Raw genomic sequence first — 21,763 nt, 5'->3', positions numbered from 1 at the left:
TTTTCACTTAACACCATTTTAATATCATTATACATTGATTTAGAATGTTGCTCATTATATCTCTAATAGTAATAATATAATAAATAATAAATTTACACTGAATTCAACTGGTAAATACCCTAAAACTTGACCCACCAAACTGTATCTTCAGATGCTTTAAGCGTATCATTTCGCAAACCTTTCGCTTGCGTCCGATGAAAATTTAATGACAATTGTTGCATTTAAATGTTGGCCCATTTAGCCGGGCTGCTTCAGACCCTCAGCTCCACCCATATCCTTTGGCCACGCCTACAGCCACATCCCGCCGCCATCGCTCCTTCCCAACGACAAGCCGAGAGTCAGGGTCCCGACAAAATCGATATGGTCCAAAATAGACATGTCTGTGCTGCTTTTGCTTCGGCTTTGGGTTTTGGGGCTCTGGTCCTCCGATGTCGTTTCCTCCTTTTTTGTTGCCACTGCTGGCGACGTCAACAAGATATATTAGCTGGTTTCATTATGAGGGGGAATCCCCGTTCATTTCGGGATGCGTCGAAGAGTGACGAAAGTGGTTGGGCCCACATCACCCACACTTTCCCCTTTTGCCAGGGATGTCCTTGCCCTCGCTATTCTTGATGTTCCTGCTGGGTTTCTGTGGGTCCAGCACTGCAGGAATTGCATATATCCTGCACTATCCATATGAATAAAATAAAAAAGGGAGTAATAATATGTAGTGTTAAACACGTATTTCTCCTGTGATAATACAAATCTATCAGAATACAGAAAGTGCATTTGTATAATATAGAAACCCCTAATTTTTCTGCGTGTATTTTAAGTTCTTCTAGGCCCTATACATGTGTGGTTATGTACCTAGCTCTCTCTGTCGCACTCGCCGCATCCATCTCTGTCTGTCTGGGACCATTTCCGGCGGCTTCTAAGCGAGAGTCCTTGCCAATTGCTCTGGCCCCAGTGGCAACTCCCGCCGAAAAAAAAACTTTGTCCGTCCACGCCCCCATGTCTGTCGCCCGCCCCCGGGTGCCCCACAACGAATGCTCCCCAAAACCCCAACTCTTAACCCCTGGCACCCCCTTAACACTGTCTGGGTCTGCCTTTTTTGTCGCCATCGTCTCGCAGTTTCACTTTTTGTCAGCTGCTATTTCCCCAACGCCCGTTCAAATTTCCATTGCGTATGGGTGTAAATGTCTTATATAGTAACGTATATATCTGTATATATCCGACTGTGTTCGCTTGAGAGCGACAGAGATGGGCATACAACTGAAACCGAGAGCAGCAAATTGAAAAAAACCCACAAAAAAAAGACGAGGAGGAAAACTGCGGGCATTTTTATGTTAATCAGGTCAATGGCACATTGGATTCCCCACATCCCCCACGAAAAAGCCAAAATTGGGCCAGTAGTAGTGTCCTCTATTCCAAAAAGCAGAAACAACAACAAGCCTTATATTTGTCTCTAACAAATTGTTTAGCTTTTGTTTACCATTTGTTGCATCTCCGTGAAGTAGTTTTATTTTTTTATTCAACTGCGACAAATTCAAAAAAAAAAAAAAGTTGAATCAAGGGGTTTCAAATTTAAGGGGTGAATGGGTTTAATTCGAAATGGAAGAGCGAACGCAACTCTTTCTTTATAGCAACGATCTCGACATTTTGTTGTGCTCTCGACCGAGATATTTGTTTAGGCAGGATGAACGAACACAAACATACTGATACACAGGACATCCCTGGTTGCATTGTTATCGCTGATCCTGTTATGATTCAATTTCATATCCAGCCAGCAGGAAGTTCCCTTTTTGTCATTTCCGAATGCTGTGACAATTTCGCAATGAATTCAACGGCGTAAGTTGGTTTTTCATTCCGGATTATAAGAAGATTATGAATGTTTCGGCAAGAGGAATAATTCCTTGCATAATTCGCTGTCACGTGAAGAGGGAACTATTGTGAATGTCAAGTAAAAAATATATGTATAGAATTATAGTTCTGTTCGGAGTGTACTTATAAATTTGTCTACAATTTCATCTTTTCCTTATATAAATTGATTTTCTTTAAAATTGCCAACATAAGCCCGGTATAAACATATTTAAATTGATTGAAATTTTCTCTAATTCCCTTTATAGATTCAAATTCGTTGTGAATCTTGAGCAACTACCGGATTTAATGATCCATTCACTGGTGAAATCCGAGCCAAAACTTTTCACCCCCAACGCATCAAAATTGGCAACTGACAAGGACGAGAGTCTGCCACTCAATCCTCTTTCCATTTGAGTTTTCGACTCGTAAAAGCTTTTTTCTGCCAGCCATGCAAATTTTATTACGCACTCGCACAATCGTACCTTCGTATATATATATATATATATGTATACCCACATCGCACAATGTAACTCCATAATTATGTATTTATGCAAATTTCCGGTGAAAGGAGGCGCAGCAACGACGCCGCCATATTGTCGCATCATTTACCATTTACGAAATTGTTTAATTCAATTAAATAATTATGCATATGTTTTGCCGACACGCATGACACCCTGCAACCTGCACCCTCCTCGATAAAAAAGCACCCCCAAACAAAAATTCGTCGAATTACCAGCGACAATAAACTTTGCATGGGCGTTGTGACAATAGGGGAAACAGTGGCTGAGTGGGTGGTTTGGGGGTGGCTTGGTAAGGAGGCGGGGAGTGTGGAGTGTGCCAAGGTCTTAGGCCTGCTTCAAGGAGCGTGGCCCAAGAGCTAATTCACAAGCAGTGGGGGGTAACTTCAAGAAACACATTATTGAATATACAAATTTAAAAATTTAAGAAATCAAAACTATACCAAAGATATTTAGAATATACCATAGAGTTAAATGTTAAAATATAAATAAATTAAATTAAATTTTATTCCCTGTATTTTGTTCAGTGTTCTTACAAGTAATGGCAGTTAATTTGCCTAATGCGTGGTCTTTAGGAAATGGGAATAGGTGATGGAGGATAAACATTCGTTCTCATATGAATCCTTATTCGCGGACTTAGCATCAACTTTTATTGACTCAATTTTATATGCATAAGTGAAATTACCTACTCTCATATATGCAAATACAGAAAATGAACGAAATCTCTGCAATAAGAAATGAAAGTAATGCGTCTGAAGAAAATGAAACTGAAAACACCCAAATGGTTTCGTGCACGAAAGGCAATTTAAAATGTCAAAAAGATTTTCTTATAATCATAAAAATTCACCAAAAACTTTAAAGAACATATTTCAATTAGAATTTATTAATATTATTTATTTAATTATATTGCACTTTTTGGCTCACACCAACTAAAAGTATTACTCAATTTAAGATGTTTTGCCAATCCGGTTTGTACCTCTTTAAAAAGGTTTCCTTCCAAAAATTCATTAAATTACGCTGTCCTAATACAATTTACCTCAAGAGAATTTCGAGCTAATCATCAAAATTCAATGGCTGAGTATGAATGGAGAATTATTACCTTTAAAATGATTTCTAAGCCGGGCTTGAAAGAAGCCGTCGGCCGACAAAGAGATGTGAAATAGTTTATGTACCGCTTCACACCGGGAAAAAAACCACCTGAAATTACCTTCGCCCTCGCACCTTTCTGATTAGAATGCGAGCAAGTGCCTTCATTTTTTCCAGATTTTTATTTGATTTTCATATAATTTGGATTTTGATTGAAATTAAATTCGGACTCACGCTTTGCATGCCTAATGAACGGTGGAAGAAAATCCCATGAATCTCTCCATCGATGGGTTTTCATTCCGTTCCCATGGGTTTTCTGCTTTGAAGTCGTGGGTGTCTTAGTTGTGGGTGGAGGTTAAATAGAAGGTTAAAGACAGACGAGTTTTGACTCATTTCTGATATCTTTTTAATGTTCTCATTAAACGAGTCAAAGACGTCACCTGCATTTTATATTCGGCTTAAATGAATACCATTTATATTTTCCCATTTAATGGCAGCCAGCAACTTGTTTGGGTAGTTGGAAATTTAAAAAGGCGGTAGATCAGATTCAGATTATACACTAGTTGAATATAAAGCAAAACAAAATGAAGTGTTTATAAAAAATTATATATATATATGTGAAATGCAGTGGCGTGAATTAATAAATCTAAGAGATCCGTTTCTCAACGTTTAGCCCCCGCCCAAATCAAATGACATATTGTCTATTGTAAACCAATTATTTGGAAATCGTAATCGATATGCGGTTGATCTCAATCTTTGCTTGCGCTTTTCTTCTCCATCTGCGACAAATGTGGATAACAAATTTCCCGTATTCCAACCATAAATTAAATACGGAAAAATATCACATTTCCCAGTGTGACTCACAAGGCTCCCCAAGAAAACCCAAGTAATTATGTGAAAATCTGGGACATCTACTCGATTTTCGGCATGCAATTTTCCAGATTGTCATTGCCAAACAATTGGACGAACAATACCCAACCGATGCCGGAGAACAATTAAATAATTGATATGTAAAATAATATTTGGTGGCTGACAAAACTGAATCTCTAATAGCGATACCCAGGTACAGGTTCCCGGTTTTCAGTCCATACAATTCACTCATTGTTTGCGGTATGGCCTGCTGTGCTCTTAATATAATAATCATAATAAATCCCTAATAATTTCCGAGCCATCAAAGAGCGGCGACGACAGATTGGAATTTAATGGTCTGGGGACAGATATGGGATACAGAAATCGGGATCCGAGACCGGCTTAATGAACTCGGTTGACAAATTTCTCGAAGGCATCCTGGCTGATCCTCCAGACAAAGCGTGTTTCATTAGGTTGCGCAAACAACTCATCCGTCATGTGTCGTCTTTGCCCATTGTTTGGGCAACTGCGGTTGATTGCACACGATCCCAGATTCAAAATTCGAGATTCAAGATCCAAGGACGAGGATCCTTCAGGGGCACTTTTAACTAACTTTCCAACGAGTGCCCGGGTAATTGTCTTTGGCCCTAAGGCTACTGTAGCCTGCATTGTTTGCGCCCGGATTCTGGTCTTTATTTTTTGGGAAATTTGTCAACACCGATTCTACAGATCTATAGATCCACATATTGATCGAAGCCGAGAAGTTGCTCGGCTAAGGAGCAAATCAATTTCGGCTTACCCTCAGATCTTTGCCGGGAAAACCATTGCAGCCAGCTGCGGCGAAAATTCGAATGAGGGGGTGCTTCATTGATATTTAATTTATGTTCTATTTGAGCGCAGTGGCTGCATTGACGACACAAATTACATATTGACACGCTGATGGTTTTTTAATATGCACACTCGAGTACGTCATCTGGTTTGGTCTCATTTGTCTCCGTTTGGCCTGAAACAATGAAACAAATTCGAAATTCATTAAATGAATTTATACATTTAATTTATTGGCGCGGCCTTTTATCAAAAAAAAATTGATAAAGAGGCAATGAAATGGCGTCACGGCACTCGGTTACTTCGTACCGGATGCCCTCCATTGAGCATAGCGTTCTGCCCACGGCGCTCCCTTTCCGCGGACATTAACAGATGCGGTTATGTTGGTTAACAAACATTTTATTGGCAGTTCAATTTCGATTTTTAATTAAAGCGTGAAATATTTTTGGACGCCGTTGGCGCGGCAATGCGCTAAAAGAGCAATTCTCGGGTGCCGAATTAGTTACATTAGAGGGAGTTACTTGGAAATAATTTAAGACAGTTTGTATATTACTGCAGACATATCTCATCTAGTATATAGAAGTATCTACAAAAGCCGCTCCAAATATTTTCTTTCTATAAAGCGAGCGTTACGCGTCTTATCCGCCTCAAATCCAATTACGAAAGTTCCACAAAAGGTTTTTAATTCGATATTTAAGGCACAAAGCGTTAATTACAGCGGGAAAAGCGGCAAAAACCAAAAAAAAAATAAAAATAAAAAAGAAAGACCAATGCAAACAATATGGATGCGGAATGAAAATGCAAACTTGGCTCATCTGTAGGGCTTCCCATCGATTCGAATCGATGGCCCCATATAAATGCTTACTTATGTATATCATTTTGTGCCGCTTGTGTATTAGCGCGACTATTTTTCCACGCCTTGAATTCGATTCGAATTGAAACTGAAACGGCAGGAAAATAGTTGCTAAATTGCAAAGAGACAATGGTGGCGGGAAAACAAAAAGCATCGATACAAATGCGATTAAATTACAGGCCTTAACTATTTACGTGCTGGAAAATTGTGGGGAAAGGTGCACGGCGTTCAGGTCACCCTGTAATTCACATTAAAACCATGGGATGAGAGGGGGGTAAGGTATGCACTAAAAATGCTCGCAAGTCTGCGAGTAAGCAAAAAGTTCGAATAGGAAAATTAAAAATCGATAACATTAAATTGAGCCGACATCGTTTGGTGGGCGGTGAAAGTGGGCGCGCCATCTGCTTTTGCATGTGGCTTTCTTTATTTTACCATATACATATAAAAGCAAGGCGGAAAAACAAAAAGTAAGAACTTAAGCGTATTAAATTGGATTTGATGGAAAAGCTGCAACCAAACATGCGACAAATTCCACACACACACACACACACTCATGCGCAAAGGATAAGTAATTCATGTGTGTGTATGTGTGGATGGAAGTGAAAATTTGCATTTGTACATATGCATTATGCGATGGTTAAGTTTTGAGTAATTCATCTGTTTTCCTACCAATTCGAAGGAATAAATTAAAGTTTTTAAATTGGGCATGATCACAAGATTAACTTGGAAGAATACAACTTGTAATATACTTGTATAAGAATTTAAGTTTAGTTGAGTTCAATAAGAAAAAGTACACTTATGGAACCAGTTTCGATTGTTGATTTCAGTAAACACTAAAAAATTAAAAAAACATTCTGCTTACATTTCCATGCGTATCCTTGATGTTTTTCACTCGAGCAGCAAAGGAAACTCGAATTGCTCTAAATAAACATTTTCTCGTATGCATAACTGTCGCCTCATCAATTTGCTGTTGACATTTGGCGGGCTACCAAATGGAAATGGAAATGCATTAAAAATTGATTTACGCCGGCTATTTACGCTCATAAATTTGTAGCTATTTAGCGGTTCTCCAAAACAACCAACAAATTGTCAACACACATTCACCAAAAACGCCGCGTAGGCAGCTCGAAAAAAGGGAGCACACAAAAAAACTGAAATATTACACTCGAATATTAAAAAAACAAAAAGGTCATGGGTAGGGGGGAGGGGATGTCTTTGTTTTAGGGGGTGGGCAAAACGAGGGCACATACCAAAAAAGAGACAACCGCTTGAGGAGACCAAATGAAGCGCAGCGGAAGCCACGCAAAACGGGAACAAGAACAACAGTGAAAACATAAATGAATCGAAAACAAAACGAAAAACATAAAACATAAAAATAGAATTGACAATGCGTTGACAGTCTGCTGTGTGTTGGTGTTGTGCGGGAGCGGAAGAGGAAAGCATCAGGGGTGTGGGGGTCAAAGGTTACGGGAAAGCGGGAAGAAGGCCAATAGCCCGCAGGATTCAGACCGAAATTCCTAAGGCTACTCATATACTCGTATGTTACGATATTCAAAAGTGAATATATTACCAATGCAGTTTAAGCATTTGTTATAATAATTTTACAACATCATGTACTTTATTTAACATATTTATACCATGTATCCTTAATACAACTGTAACACTTCCAGATGTCCTGCTAAAATATGCGGTTTATCCCACAAATTCATTTCAAGGATTTAAATTACACGAGCATTGTATCAAACTTATCCATTTGAACTGCTGAAAGGGTCTTAGTTTGGGATTGAAAAGTGGCATCATTAGGATCACATTTATGGGGATCGGAAGTGACAGAACCCACTCATTGAAGCGTCATATATGGCACATTAATTTTCACTGGAAAGTGAACTGAGTTAATGTCCTGCCTGTGGACAGGATGGGCAGAAGGACGTTCGGGTCATCTGTCAGATTGGCAAAAGGTCGCCGAAGGTTTTGATATTGATTTCACAGTTATTGGTGCTGACAAAGCGCCGCTTTCGAGTGAAAAGTGTAATATTTCAATTTTGAGCCTGCCACAATGGTTAGAAGTCCTAAAAATAGAGGTGGATGTGTCCCAAATGCGAACATGACACAATTTAAACTGCCCGACCCCTGACCCTTGACCACTGGCCAACGGGTCCACCCCCTTTCATTAGACCACCACAGGGCATCACCTCCATTGTCCTGCATGTCCCGCTTCGGGTTTATTGTTATTGTTATTATGCGAAGTGTTCGTCCTGCAACTGCCAACTGCGGAAGTATTCCAGCCCATTGTCGCTGCACTTCTACGGCCTGGTCGGGATTCGCTCGGGGATCCATAGGAAACCCGTGCACGCGCCATGCGGGGACTAATGACGAGGCCCGACCTACGGAAACCCGCTCAAGTGCTCCTTCGCAGTGCACTGCGCAAAAAAAATCCTACTAAAATACTTTAAGTACTTTTGGTTGCTATTATATCAAAAAATACATATTAGCTAGAGGAAAACTACTAGTAGACTACTACTACTAGTAGAAACTACTACTCAAATTGTACAATATATTTTATATATATAATACATATAAACTTCATATTAATCAGTATATTTTTCATATTTTAAAAGTACGTCTTATTGTTTTCCAGTGTCAATCTCCAATGAAGATTCTTCAGTATTCCATGCTCAACCCCCAAAAGGCAACGCAGTCATCTATCTGTCCATCTGTGGGTGGATGTATGAATGGTACGAGTATATGTATCTATCTATATATTTTCCTATCCGTCTGTGCGACTCATAAAGCCGGGCTAAATGATGCAAGCAGAAGCAATGCCCCTTCGGTTGTTGCTGCTGCTTCTGCTGCTTTTGGCACATGACAGCCAGCCAAAAACCAATAAATGTTTTCAAATTTATTGCTTTTCATTCAAAAATTACTTTTGTTTGTTTCGGTTTTCACAATCAAATCACACAGAGATCCATACCATCCATCCCGGCCATCCCTCGAGGATATTTGCCGGACAGGACATCAGTTTTTATATCGCAAATTGTCAACAACAATAGCGGCAATACTACGGGAGGTGAATATAAAATACAAAATAGAAATAGTGCTCGACTTGTGAGCTTGTCGGTTTTGTATCTTGTATCTTTAAGAACGAACATAAAATTAGATTGATTATTTTTTGTAATATACAAAATAGATATATCTTTTAGTTTATATTATCATTGGTTTCTTCAAATATCCTCTTTAATAAACATAGTATTAGCCCCACCTCTTAAACTCTCACATCTTCATGAAACTGCTACGATCGAGAGGATTTATTCCGGTGATTAAGCGAAAGACCTTTCATATTTCAGCCAATTAGGAAAACGATCGCAACAGCACATCCAACAAGCATCACTAATTGGCAGACGTTTAACACTCCCCCTCAACTCGATGAGTTCCTCAAGATGGGACCATAAAACGATTTCCAAATGAAAACTGGAGGCACTCAGCCAGCTACTGCAGATGGAGATCATCATCATTATTATGATCATCAACGGCAGCAAAAGCAGCACGATATGAAGGGGTTACGGTCGATGGAAGATTGGAAGATGGGTACTATATGGCTAAAGTTCCCCCACGCGCCACCGATGATGCCAATGATTAATTGCCTCGAAAATGTTTGTTTTCATAAACAATTTTTTTAATAGACCCTCGCATATGTCGGCTGTCGGACGAGTCAGAAACCTGGATCTATCGGGGTCGACGAGTGGGCGGGGTCAAAGAGTTAAATCGATTCGAGTGTTGTCTTTGTCGGATCTTAATGCAGATGACTCCGATGACTCCGGAGTTTCAATGCAGCTATTTTCGTGTCCTCCGCCTCTGATCGATGCACTCGTGTTGGGAATGTAAAAAGAGTTGATAAATCAAAATGTTTTGCCGGGGTCACAAGGCAAGGCATTTGAACGCCCCCGTGGCCCTGACAAATGGGCCCATGGTATTTGGGCTTATTGAAGGTGTTAATTGGCAGCAATTAGGATGGACCTTAAGCGGTGGAAATTCATATTTTCCAACGTTTAAATACGTTTAAAATTAGACAAAATGTTGGTGGAGAAAATAGAAAGACAAACCAGAGTAAGAAAAATATTTATCCCCCGGACGAGGGTCGCCAAGAAATTTATGAAATTTCTGTGTGCTCTGGAGCTCGTGGCATTCCCGAAACAGATTTTTTCAATTAAAAATAAAAAATGTTTTCAACAGGTGACAAAACAATTTTACGGCCCCAAGACCGCACGAATGCCATAAAATGGGATTAGCCATCAGGGAGATGACGATCAAAGGAGGGCACTTCTCGTTTCCTTTCCTGATGCCTTGTTTTGAGTTAAAGGGACCATCAAATATTTTATGCATTTTAAATTGCTGCTAAAAAAGCAGAGCTAACGTTCCCTCATCTCTTGCCATTCCAGCCATAAATCTTAGGGCTCGGGAGATACATTTTGTGGGACGACAGGTAGATCCCATTGCTGGCTGGTCCAAGGACATGCCGACACTTGGCCTCAAGTGCATTATGAATATGAAGCAATAATTTATTTATGAACCTCATAACGATGCAATTTATGAGGTCATCTGCCATTGTCTGCTGCTCCTTTGTAGGTCAGTCTTTGGCCTTTGTTCTGCAGATCGGCAAGAAACATAAATAAAACTTGCATCGATAGGAAACTGGTTTGTCAGAGGCAGGGAAAAAGATACAGCTGTGCGGCATGCGGTGTGTACAGGTGGAAGTCGCTAAGGATAACAAGGTTTCTTATCTACCGAAGTGTGGCCCAACATGGGTTTTAGTTTGTAGTGCTAAAGTCCTTTTCGGACAAAATTTATTTAGTAGTTTCCTATCCAACTGGTTTATATTTCTTACAACTTTCACCAAGCACACCGTCTGAATATATTACATTTTTAGAATAAAACAATAATCAGTATTTATTGCGCTACATTTGCTTAAACATTTATTTATTTATCACCAGCATCTGGACATTAATTCCATAAATCAGCCACCCAGACACTGAAATGATTAATTCAATAAGTTTGAATGGCTGTTCTTAACTGCCATTAATAGGCTAATAATCTCGAGATGATGATTAAAAATGTTTATTATGACTGTGTTTGCACAAAATTTGAATTTTATTATGTCTAAGATTATATGAGAAGATCAGAGATAACATTTCAAAATCTCAGCATGATCTCAAATATTCCGTTAAGAGCGAGTATAGAACACAGACTGGTTTTTGCTAATGATATTCATGATGCGACAACGAAATGATTTATTTTGTTTGTTTTCCTGTTATAGAAGATTATAAACGTATAGATTGTACATGACTAAAACAAGTTAGAAGTTTTCAAATCAAGTAAGCATGGAAAACACATTAATGTGTACTTCAGTTGGCTCGAATTAGAAATCCTCATTTTTAGTCCGGCATTCAGTAAGGTAACAGATCGGCCAACAAAATTTTTTCAAAAACCATTTGAAATTTTTTTGAAATTTTTAAATTTTTTAACGATGGAAAACGGTCCGGAATTCAATTGGGAGTACAGCCATGGTGGTCAGGGAAATCCCAACTACTCACAGGTGAGTCTGCCTACGTACTTCGGTATCCGGGTCTAAACCATGGAATGGTTTCAGATGGGAAGGGGTAGTACTCCTCCTGGAGGCGGTGGTCGTCAGTGGCTGCACTCAAGTCAAGCGAACACCCAAAACTATTTGCATGGATCCAGTGGAATGGGATCGCACCAGAATAACGCATCTCCAGGTGATCCATTCGCCTCCTACAACCAAAATATGATGAACATGTACACGAATTTTAAGCCCAGTTACGGTCATTCTCAAGTTGGGTAAGTTTTTTTTTATGGATCTTAAGGCTGATCTAAAACTGTTTTGGGTTCTATTAGCCCGGCTTCGGTACAGGGCATGGGCTCAGAGCCTGGTCTTGAAATGGGTAACAGAATGGGCCATTCCATGCCCGAGTCTATGGGATTCGATGGAGGCATGGGTTCCGGCATGGGCATGAGCAATGGCCTTGGCGCTGGAATGCGAGTTGGTTCCATGCGTGGTGGTCAAAGGTTAGCTGGAGGCTACTCTTCGAATGGTAAGGCATTTTACTTACCTAATGAAGAATCGCATTAAAATCGTTTTTTTGTAGGTCTCAATGATCCGAACCCTTCGCAATCCCACCGTGGTAGTTGGTTCTAGAAGAGCCCATTAGTTCCTAACTAACTTTACGAATCTCATTTGGCACTTGAAAATTAAATATAATAGGCTTCCCATGAAATGTATATTCACAAAGCAAGTAACTCGAAATTTCCCGTTTAAGAATAATAAATTGATCACATAATAAATATTTGGCACATTTATCAATCTGCGATCACGTGTACGTTATCTATAGTTGTGACCGTTTAATTGTAATCGATATTCAAATATGGCCGAGGGTCAAACGGTGCCATTAACGCCGGCTAACCTTCTGCCCTTTTGGGTGCTGTGACCTCTGTCATCGGGGATCTGTGTATGGAAATCACGTAAGGGATGGGGTGGGGGGTGGCTTTAGTTGCGAGGGGTGGCGCAAGGGCATAAATAACAAATGCAATGTATTTGTATGTATAAATTATGATGATACTATTAGTTAGCATGTCATTCGGCAGCGGGTCTATAAATTACGGACAGGCAACAACTGCAGCAGTGCACACCCACCCTCCCATTTTTAGGGGCCAATGTGCATCCGTTTTTTTTTTTTGGGAGTTTTTATTAATAAATTTACATATACATACGATTTCGGGGGGCCCCTAAACATCGCCACTCGCCTGTCGCATGTCCCCAAATGAGGAACTCCTCCCGTTTCGGAAGTCCCGCGCGTGTGTAATGATCTGTCGCCCTGGATCAGGGCAGCGGATTAATGGTAAACCGAACGCATTTTTCATCGAACATTCCGTTGCATTTTTTTTCCTCGATTTTCCACTATGTTTTTAACAAGCGCCCATTTCGGAAGAACTAATTTATATATATTTGTTTCTGTGCGGCGAGAGTTCAGTAAACTATATGGAATCGCTACGGTTATGAGACCGTTCCGTTCGTTGTGCTCCAGATACGGTCGGTTCCGTTCCCCTCCATGAAACCCTTTCGGACGGAGGGATCCCCGGGTGGAATGCCAGTCACGTCTTGGACGGATAGGCCAGAGAATAGACCCAACCGACAATCACTCCGCCGTTTTCTGCCTTCATTTCAATTCAGTTCTTTTTTTTCTTTTTTTTTGTTGTGTGATATATATATGTATATATAACATTAAGTTAGTCCGTGACGGTTTGTCGGGTGGCGAAGGGGTCACAAATAAATTAAAACAATTGAAATTTACATTAACATTTCTCGACTCGGTTGGGTCTTGTCTTAACACCTCTTCTGTCAGCTGTGCTTGAGGGGAAACTAGGAAAAAGTTGAGCATTTTAGACTTTCTACAAGTTTTATATATGGACATACATTTTAAAATATTTCTTAAAATAATAGTATTTTAATATTGAAAAAATCATAACACTCATGTTTAAATCTTCTTATTTGTTTTCACCCTTTTCTAAGTATGATCTTATTTTACAGGGTATTTAGGATGGGGCTCCATTGTAGTTATTGCCCTTTCACGTCGAGTAGTTGAAATATCTTGGCGTTATTTTAATTCGTGTGCTCTTTTATTTCTATTTTTTATTTTTGTTTTCCCTGTTGTTGCGCTGTGTCGGCTGTTTTTTTTCGTTTCGAATTTGTTTTCTATGCACTTATTTAATTGTGTTTTTATATTTATTATGTGCTTTCCTCAAGTTGCCTTTTAATGTGCCACATTTACGTAAAAATGTATTTTTAATTTATTTTCTAGACCGCTTTTGTCGCTTTATCGAGCTCATCGGGTTCAGGTTTAATTTCAGATTCGGGCTAAACTCGGGGTCCAAAGGAAAAGGCAAGGCGATAAGCACGCACCATTTTTGGTGGTTTTTGAATTCAAATTGAGTTTTTATTTTCGGTTTTAGTTGCTGTAGTTGCCTTTATTGCCCCGACTTAAGTGCCGTGTAATGAAGGGTTTATGGGGCACTATACAAAGTTATATTAAGTACGGATAAAATGTAAAGTATTGTGTTTTGTTTAATGGAGGCCTTAGGTATGACGATAGTTTTTCTAAGATGGCTTTGGGGTAATCAATCTAAGTCGGAAGATTTAATAGATATTATCGTAGATAGAAAGGTTTCTAGTTTGGAAAATGGCCGATAGCAAACTGTGAATAAAATCAAACAGAGATGGCTCTAAACCTTCCCAAAAATGATAAATACTGGTTTCAATAAAAATTGTTTAAAGCAACATACCATAGCTACTATTAACTGCCTAAAATTCCTAAGTTTAAACTAAAAACATAATATTATAATTGAGATTTTGGGGCAAAGCCTTAGGCCAACGAATAGCAGACACTCCCGCTCTATAAACTATACTGTTGAAGAGCATATAAATTGCAAATTGCAGAGATTGAAATGATATATACATATCTGCTGGAAGTTAACTGGCTGATTCAGTAGCTCCAATTTCGCGTTGTTGGTGGCTGGGTAAAATAAAAAAAATCCAACTGGTGGCTGGCCATAAAATCAACACTTTGGTTAGCAAAACAAACCGTTTAATGCAAAACAAACAAGAGGCGACAACAACTAGCCACACCTGGCCAAATAAAAAACGAAATACATGGCCAACTGGAGTGTTGATAAGGGCGTGTTCCAGAGCGAGTGAAAAATTTTTGCGCAATTTGTTCGACATTTTTGTCGAAAAACCACAAAAATCAATTGGCAGTTCAAGTGTCCCGCGGCAGCCCCAATTCAATTAATATGCAAAACTTGTTAGTGACATTTCTATTGGTCGTAATTGAATCATAGCCGACACATATCCCCATATCCACATATCCCTCGGGCTCTATTTTTCATGCTGCTCTTCCAGCTGCCACGGCAGCCCTGTTTTACTCCAGCGAGTTGACAACTCTATTCGCCGTCCACCCGCTGCGTTCGATGCATTTATCACGCTGCCTCCCCCGCCGAATGCCGAATCCCAAAAACCGTATCCTAACCCTAGCCCAGATATCAGCGGGTGGTGGCCAATGTCCGGCCGGGAAGCGATTAACCTTCCCGTGGAGTGGTGTCAGTTTAAAGTTGCCATTAACACGCCATTGTTTGGCCTTTATGCTCAGTTCCCACCCCCATCAGCCGAAACTATAGATATAATCGCCGCCGGATGCCTGATCTAATTTCTTAGCAGTTGATTGATATGTCCAGCAGTCTGGCGAAATTAGAGACCATTTTATAGGGAAAATGTTTGAAAAGTAGTCTTTTATAATAGTAAACTTTTAGTCTGCCACGTAATCTTAAAAGGCTATTGAAAATTTAAACGTTTTGATTTGGTTACTTTGCCTATATTAAAACGTTCACCACTCAAAAACTAATTGCCTCCAGACTTACCAAATCAAATCGCTGAAGAATGAAAACCGACATTCCTTGATAACCATAAAACGCATTCGAAGGGTCAAAAGTAATCAGGAAATTGTTGCCATTATTCGGAGCGGGTAGACGACAGCTGCCGCCGTTCGGTCGGTCAGTCATCGATTTTGTTTGTCTTTCCACTCGAATCGATCGAAAAAAAGGGAGCAATTCCAACAATTGCGCTAATTTCGAATTAAATTTTTAATCTCCAGCCGGACGAGCAGTTTCCAGCAACAATTCCACCCACATGCGTGGCTCCTGCTCCTTCCGGTTTCACCCCTAGTACGGGTCATCTATATATCGATCCACTGACCGCCGGTCATCAATGGGCCACACCCTCAACTCCACCACTCTCGAAACAAAGACAAACGTCAAAATTAACGAAGGATTTGGCGATTTAACGCTCAAAAACCAAACACAAGATGAAATGCGACTCGATCCGAAGAGCGAAATCAAAACTCACACAAAATTAAATTCCAAGTGAAGGGATGAGCTGGAGAAAGGCGAGTCCTAAGCCGATTTGGAACGCCCACAACAATTTGTAACGGACAACGGACAAAGGTCCTGGCACGAGACGAGTGCGTGTGCCAACTGGATGGCCACGAGTTCTGTATAACCCGACCAGACCGGGATGCGTGCCCATCTTGGGCTCCTAACTGGATGGTCAGCACTGGGGGAAAAATTCTATATATTTTCAGGCCTTGAAATTTATGGAAAAATCTTATTACCATTGAAGTACAAGAAAATGCATTAATTTTTAACAAAATCATTACATTACTAAAAAATAATCTATGAAATCAACAACCTTATAATTTGCTTCGTTTAATACACAACATTTTTCTTCCAGTGTAGCCACGCGTCAAAATCAAATCTTTTAGGGACTTTTCGCCTTTGTTTGCCACTTTTATTGGTGGCGGCTCTGACGCCCAGATAAATCCCGACTCAGACGGCGTCCAGTCAGCCAGGTGTTCTCTGACCCTCAGCCCCTACGCCCCTGACAAGAATAAAAAAAAAAAAGAGGGGGTGGGAAAGGTCCACCGTGACCCTAACTGGACAACGCCCTTGATCATCTAGTTGTGTATGTGTACAATTCCTTATTGTCTCGCTTTTACGGTCGTTCCATTGTAAAGTCCTTTAATTGCTTCTGATTGAGTTTTATTTTGGGTGCATCGATTTTTCATCGCCAGCAGTAACTGCAACTGAATAGAAACAATCGAGGACAATGGCCAGCACTTTTGGTGTTGACGTGGCGATGACTGTCGAATCTTGACCCATTCACAAATGAATGATAGCATAACTCATAGAATAACTCACCATATATTCAATATATTTAATATAGTAAAATAATGTACTTTTTGAACTCATGTAATATGCTTTTGTAAAAGGTTTTAGGGCTATATCAAAAATATGCCATGCATATTCTAAGAGCTGTTAGTATTGTATTTTTTGCGTACATTATTCTTTCATCTTCCCAATTGAGACTTCCCAAAAGTCATACTCATATTCAATTTCCCAACTCACATTCGATACCCATATTGCACTAAATCCGCCTCATATTGAACCATTCTTACCAAATCTAATCCATCCAATAACTCATCCGATTTGACTGGCAGACGGAGAGAACCCCTCATGTCGGTGGGGCCAACGCTTTGTCGTAAAACAGGATGTGCATAAAAGTGTCAGGCAATCTCATAAACAGCACATAAAATCGAGAGGAAAGCAGGCGGAGCAGCAATACCTATGCATAAATCGCGTGGCCGCAGTTGGGATTGGGTTGCGGCTGCTGGGCATATCTTATTTCATAAGCAAATAAGATATAAAGCTAACTGCAAAGCGAAACCTCTTTCACCAGACCGAAAAAGCACGGAGAGATGAAGACAAAGTTTACGCAGATTTTGCGGCAGAGAAGCCAGAGGAAAAGCGAGCCGCGAAACCCCATCAAAATTCTGGCCACACGGCTCACGTATCCATCCGCCAGTTGCCCCAAGGGACTTTCGCCAGCGAAAGGGTTGCGACCGCACCTTCGAGGGGTTGGAGCTTGGAACCTGGGACTGGGAACGGGTATGGAGTTGGTGCTCTGTTGACAAAAGCTTTTGACTTTCGGCTGTGGCTGTGAAAATCGCGTCGAAACTTTGACCAGAAATATTTAGCCAGACAAGCAACACGCCCCCAAGGAGCAGTCGGCGGTTTTCCACGGCATTCATAAATTCTGGGGTTGGTAATTGAGTTGACGGGGTAGAGGCTTCTTCCTTCTGGGGGTTTCTGGCTTTAAGCTGTTTGTGCGTGCCACAAACAAGTTAATAAACTTGTCAAAAAATCCACAAGGAAGCCCCTGGGTAATGAGCATGAACATCGAGACTTATGAACTGAATATATAGGGTTGAGATATTTGTTTAGCAGTAAGCCTATGTATACGCACTCGTATTTGATATGAGTTATATATTAATATATTTTACCTTTAAATAATAACGCATTTATCTTTAATAGTATAAGTTTGAAAAGAAAGAAGCTTTCTTAACACATAATTTACCCATATTATGGAATGCTTGCCAATTTGTTCAGCGCTCTTATATTCACTCAATGTGCATTTTTTATGAGGGTGTCCAAGCTTGCAGGTTGAACTGAATAATCGATTTGGCTGCCCGAAAAAGTGACAACACCTGCTCGCAGGACAAAGGATTACACAGGCGTGAGTGGTGCTCCTGATCCTGGCGGCGCATCTGCTTATGAAGATATGAGATATAGATATGGAGGTGTGCCTGGGGCCTAGGACGTCGCATAAAATTCAAATAAATTTCCAACTCGTTCGCCGGCGAGTTCCATTTTTCATGATCAATGGTGGTGAGCGAGCATTAACTGCAACTCCGACTTGGGGCATTAAGGCATTAACTTTCCCGTTCACGTTCAGTTTGCTTCGCTGGCTTCCTCTTCCCGGGTGCTGGTGGTAACCATCTTCGGCACCAACCCTTTTCCCATTCCCACTAACATTACCCCTTTCCAGTCCAGTTCAGCGGGCGGCAATTCACAATTTTATTTTCATTTTATTACACGAAACAAAGACAAATTACATAAAATATGTTTGCCAGTTTCAGTGCGCGTATGTATCTGCATCTGTGAATGCGAGTATCTTGTGGATACGTCGGCCCACACCTTGCGGCTGCGTTTTTTATGTAAATTGCGCCGCCGGCTCAGACATCCGAATGCCCATTAATGCACAGAGACAGAGAGGGCCTTATGGTATGAGAATGAGATGGGTACTGGGTTCATCGCGCCTGAAATTGCTAAAGGAAGTTGTTACTTTGTAATTAAAATTTGAGATTGATTAACTTATTGTTCGTGTGAGTTTTACAACCCGAAACTATTACCGGCACTTTGATGGTTTGATTTTGGCCTGGGCTCACTTACAACTCCCCTGCTCCTCGAAGCCAGCGAGCTTTTGATTTTTATGATTCCTTCGCTCACGGGCAAAAGTTGTTGAACTCTGTTTAATGAGACCAGAAATCGCATTGTGACTCTGACTAGGCGTTGGTTTTAATTGTGCGCAATTAATCGCTCGACGTTTTAATTTGAGCTTAGAATTTGATTGGCTTTCGCAGCAGTCTCTCAGCGAAATTGGAGTCAAGTTTCAGGCTTATTTGTGGCTGCATTCAGAGTCAGAGGAGTTAACCAAAACCATTTTGACATCTCAAAGGACATTTGATTATGCCAGACAAAAAGATTTCGCAAAACATCGTTAAATAGAACACTTAATTATTAAGCTGAGCGACTTAAAGACTAAAAGACTTTTACAGATTTTAGTATATTACCAGCAAAATATTTTTTCTTACATCACATGTCCGATTTAGACTGCCATACTTTTCATAAAAAGTTACTTGGCTTAAAAACTTTTATTGCATTTTCATTCCACTTCAACGTTTCCCGTGGTTCTATCACTCGTTTTCGGGGGCGCAAATTGAGCAGAACTCTTCAGTTTGAAACCTTAAGCCATAAATAACAAATTTTTATCTGAAACATTCGCCGAGGCGAGCGCCAAAGTTTCGGACATTTGCTCGACCGAGCGTAGACTGAAAAAAAAAAAGAAAAATAAAAATACGAAAGGCGAAGCTCGCAATTCGAGTAAAAATGATGGAAATAAAATACGAAAAGTACGATAGAGTTCCATGCTGCCGGGCCAGGAAACTTTTCAGTCACGAATCGAGCGAGCTCATGTCCTTGTTTGTATTAGGCGGACGTGTGCCAATGAAGAGCGCCCAGGCTGCCCAGAAAATTGCGCTGTCCATCAGCTCGGGGCTTATTGCTTACTTATCTGGCCGGGGTAACTGGTGCCATCCTTCCATCCTGAACCATCCACTCCGGCGACTTATGAAATACTTACTAAAGGCTTTATTTTACCAGCTCACCACCGGACTGCTGATGAGCCGGATGGGGGGGCCAAAAAAGGACACCTTGATGCACACAGCGAAATGCTCAAAGGAGACGCTCTGCTCGAAAAATATTTACTCAGCCAGGACTCAATGGCTGTTCATATTTTATTTATGTTTACGTAGAACCAAATCAATTCCAATATGAGCAGGGGGAAATCCTTTTATGCTGCGGCATTTCGCCAGATGAAAATCAATTTTTAAACTTTTCGCAATAATATACCCCCCCCCTCATCCAACCCTCACCGAATGTATCCTTGAGCACATTTATTTCCCATAATACCGAATGTACGTGATCTTTCCGGCGAAGCAGAACACAACCATCCCATCTGCACTGAATTGCAATCGAATTCTGGCAGAACATTTCACTTTGACCGTATGTGGTTGAAGTTTGAAGATAAAAATGATTCCATATGAATTATAAATTGCTCGATTTATGCACATTTCCACGGCCACTGGCAATTGGCATGGGTTGTGAGAGGCTTTTAGGTTAAGTGGTTTTATGACCCTGTTCAAACGGAAAATCTTGGGGTCAAAAGTGGGAAAAGCATGTTCCTTTTTGGGTTACACATAACTTAAAAACATAATTCCTATCATATTTCAAGTGTTTTCTAAACTTGAAATTTACTTCAACATTTATTGATTTTTACAACTGCTTAATCAATTTATTATACCTTCATCGATTAGACAGCAAATGGTAAATATGCCATCATTATGGCATAAAACAGATTTATATTTTTGGTAGTTTCGATTCCGGTCGATTTGATTGCCAGTTGATTTATTTTCATTGTTGCTGATATGCGGTGGGGCTGGGTGAAAGGGATTGAGAGGTAGTATGTAATGCTCGAAACCGACTATAAAATGCTTTCTTATAATTGGTTTTCGATTGCACACTTGCACTATTGAAAAATGCTTCAGCTCTTTTTCAAGTTTTATTATAATTGAAATTCCCGAGCGGCGATTAATGCCAACGAAAATAATTCAAATAAATTAAAATGCAATTAAATAAATCGAACGAATTCGCCGCGATACGATGCGATTCGATACGATTCGAGTCGAGTCGGGTCGAAACCAATCGGATCGCGAGAAATTGTTGAAAAAAAAAAAACAAAAGAGAAGCAAAAATTGTAGACGCGCAATATTTTTTATGTGCTGATTAAAAAACATTCCTTGGATATTGGCCAAAATATGCAGCGAACGACGGTTGCGAGGCATTTAATTTGCATTTACGATGAATCTCTCTTTGCAATTTTATTTTCATTTTTTTTTTTTTTGTACTCTTGCCTTTTGGTGTTTTTCATTTTGTATCTGTATCTCTGCGGCTGCATCATCGATTCGGATTGATGGGCTGCTCGACAGTTGTTCTTTTTTTTTTTGTTTTTTGCATTTTTACTTTATTTTTAATTGTAATGACAGCTCATTGGTTTCTTTGAACACTGCCAAAGGGGGATGGGCGAAGATACTGTCGACCGACCGATGCTGCAATTAAGAGATAAAAATATAATTATTGCAATTGCAATCGAGCAGAGAGGAGTCTCAGTTTATCTGTCAGCGGCTCAGAATCGAAAGCAAAGAAAAATGTTTCAAAATCCTATCTATTTCTAGACTTCGATTGCCTTTCGGAATAATTAAACTAGCAAATTTAGCCACAAAGAATATCATATTCAAAAGGGTATACAATTATTCGGTTCGCTTGGTTTCGGTTTCTATTGTTTTATTTTGAGATCTGCACATCCCGCTGGCTGAAATGCCAAACTACAATTACACAGCAATTATATCGATCAGTTTATTTTCTTTTTAGTGATTGATTTTTTTTTCTGTCTAGATCTCTTATTTGCTTCTGCCTTCGAGTTGTCAACTCGCGGCAA

At 40.1% G+C, this 21,763-nt stretch overlaps 1 protein-coding gene and 2 long non-coding RNA genes across 5 annotated transcripts; 2 read left to right on the top strand and 1 right to left on the bottom strand.

Moving 5' to 3' along the window:
• Positions 1–330: 330 nt before the first annotated feature.
• Positions 331–659, bottom strand: lncRNA:CR44586 (long non-coding RNA:CR44586). The gene has a single exon (NR_124196.1). It is a non-coding gene; the product is annotated as a long non-coding RNA:CR44586 (long non-coding RNA).
• A 10,682-nt stretch (positions 660–11,341) lies between these two features.
• Positions 11,342–12,359, top strand: CG14926 (uncharacterized protein). 3 transcript variants are annotated; one of them, NM_001298912.1, is made up of 4 exons: positions 11,342–11,560; positions 11,615–11,823; positions 11,881–12,077; positions 12,132–12,359. In NM_001298912.1, the coding sequence occupies exons 1-4, from the start codon at positions 11,492–11,494 to the stop codon at positions 12,179–12,181; spliced, it is 525 nt and encodes a 174-aa protein (NP_001285841.1). In that variant the 5' UTR covers positions 11,342–11,491; the 3' UTR covers positions 12,182–12,359. The 3 variants fall into 3 exon arrangements, with proteins under 3 accessions (NP_001285841.1, NP_609502.1, NP_001285842.1); NM_135658.3 differs by having other exon boundaries at positions 11,397–11,560; positions 12,132–12,324; NM_001298913.1 differs by having other exon boundaries at positions 11,422–11,560; positions 12,132–12,324.
• Positions 12,360–15,739: 3,380 nt separating this feature from the next.
• lncRNA:CR44585 (long non-coding RNA:CR44585) lies at positions 15,740–16,109 on the top strand. Its single transcript, NR_124195.1, has one exon. It is a non-coding gene; the product is annotated as a long non-coding RNA:CR44585 (long non-coding RNA).
• Positions 16,110–21,763: the final 5,654 nt, after the last annotated feature.

This window comes from Drosophila melanogaster, chromosome 2L (assembly GCF_000001215.4).
Source record: "Drosophila melanogaster chromosome 2L".
Taxonomy (NCBI): Eukaryota; Metazoa; Arthropoda; class Insecta; order Diptera; family Drosophilidae; genus Drosophila; species Drosophila melanogaster.
The sequence above is the reverse complement of the archived record's forward strand: the minus strand, read 5'-3'. Positions and strand labels throughout refer to the sequence as shown.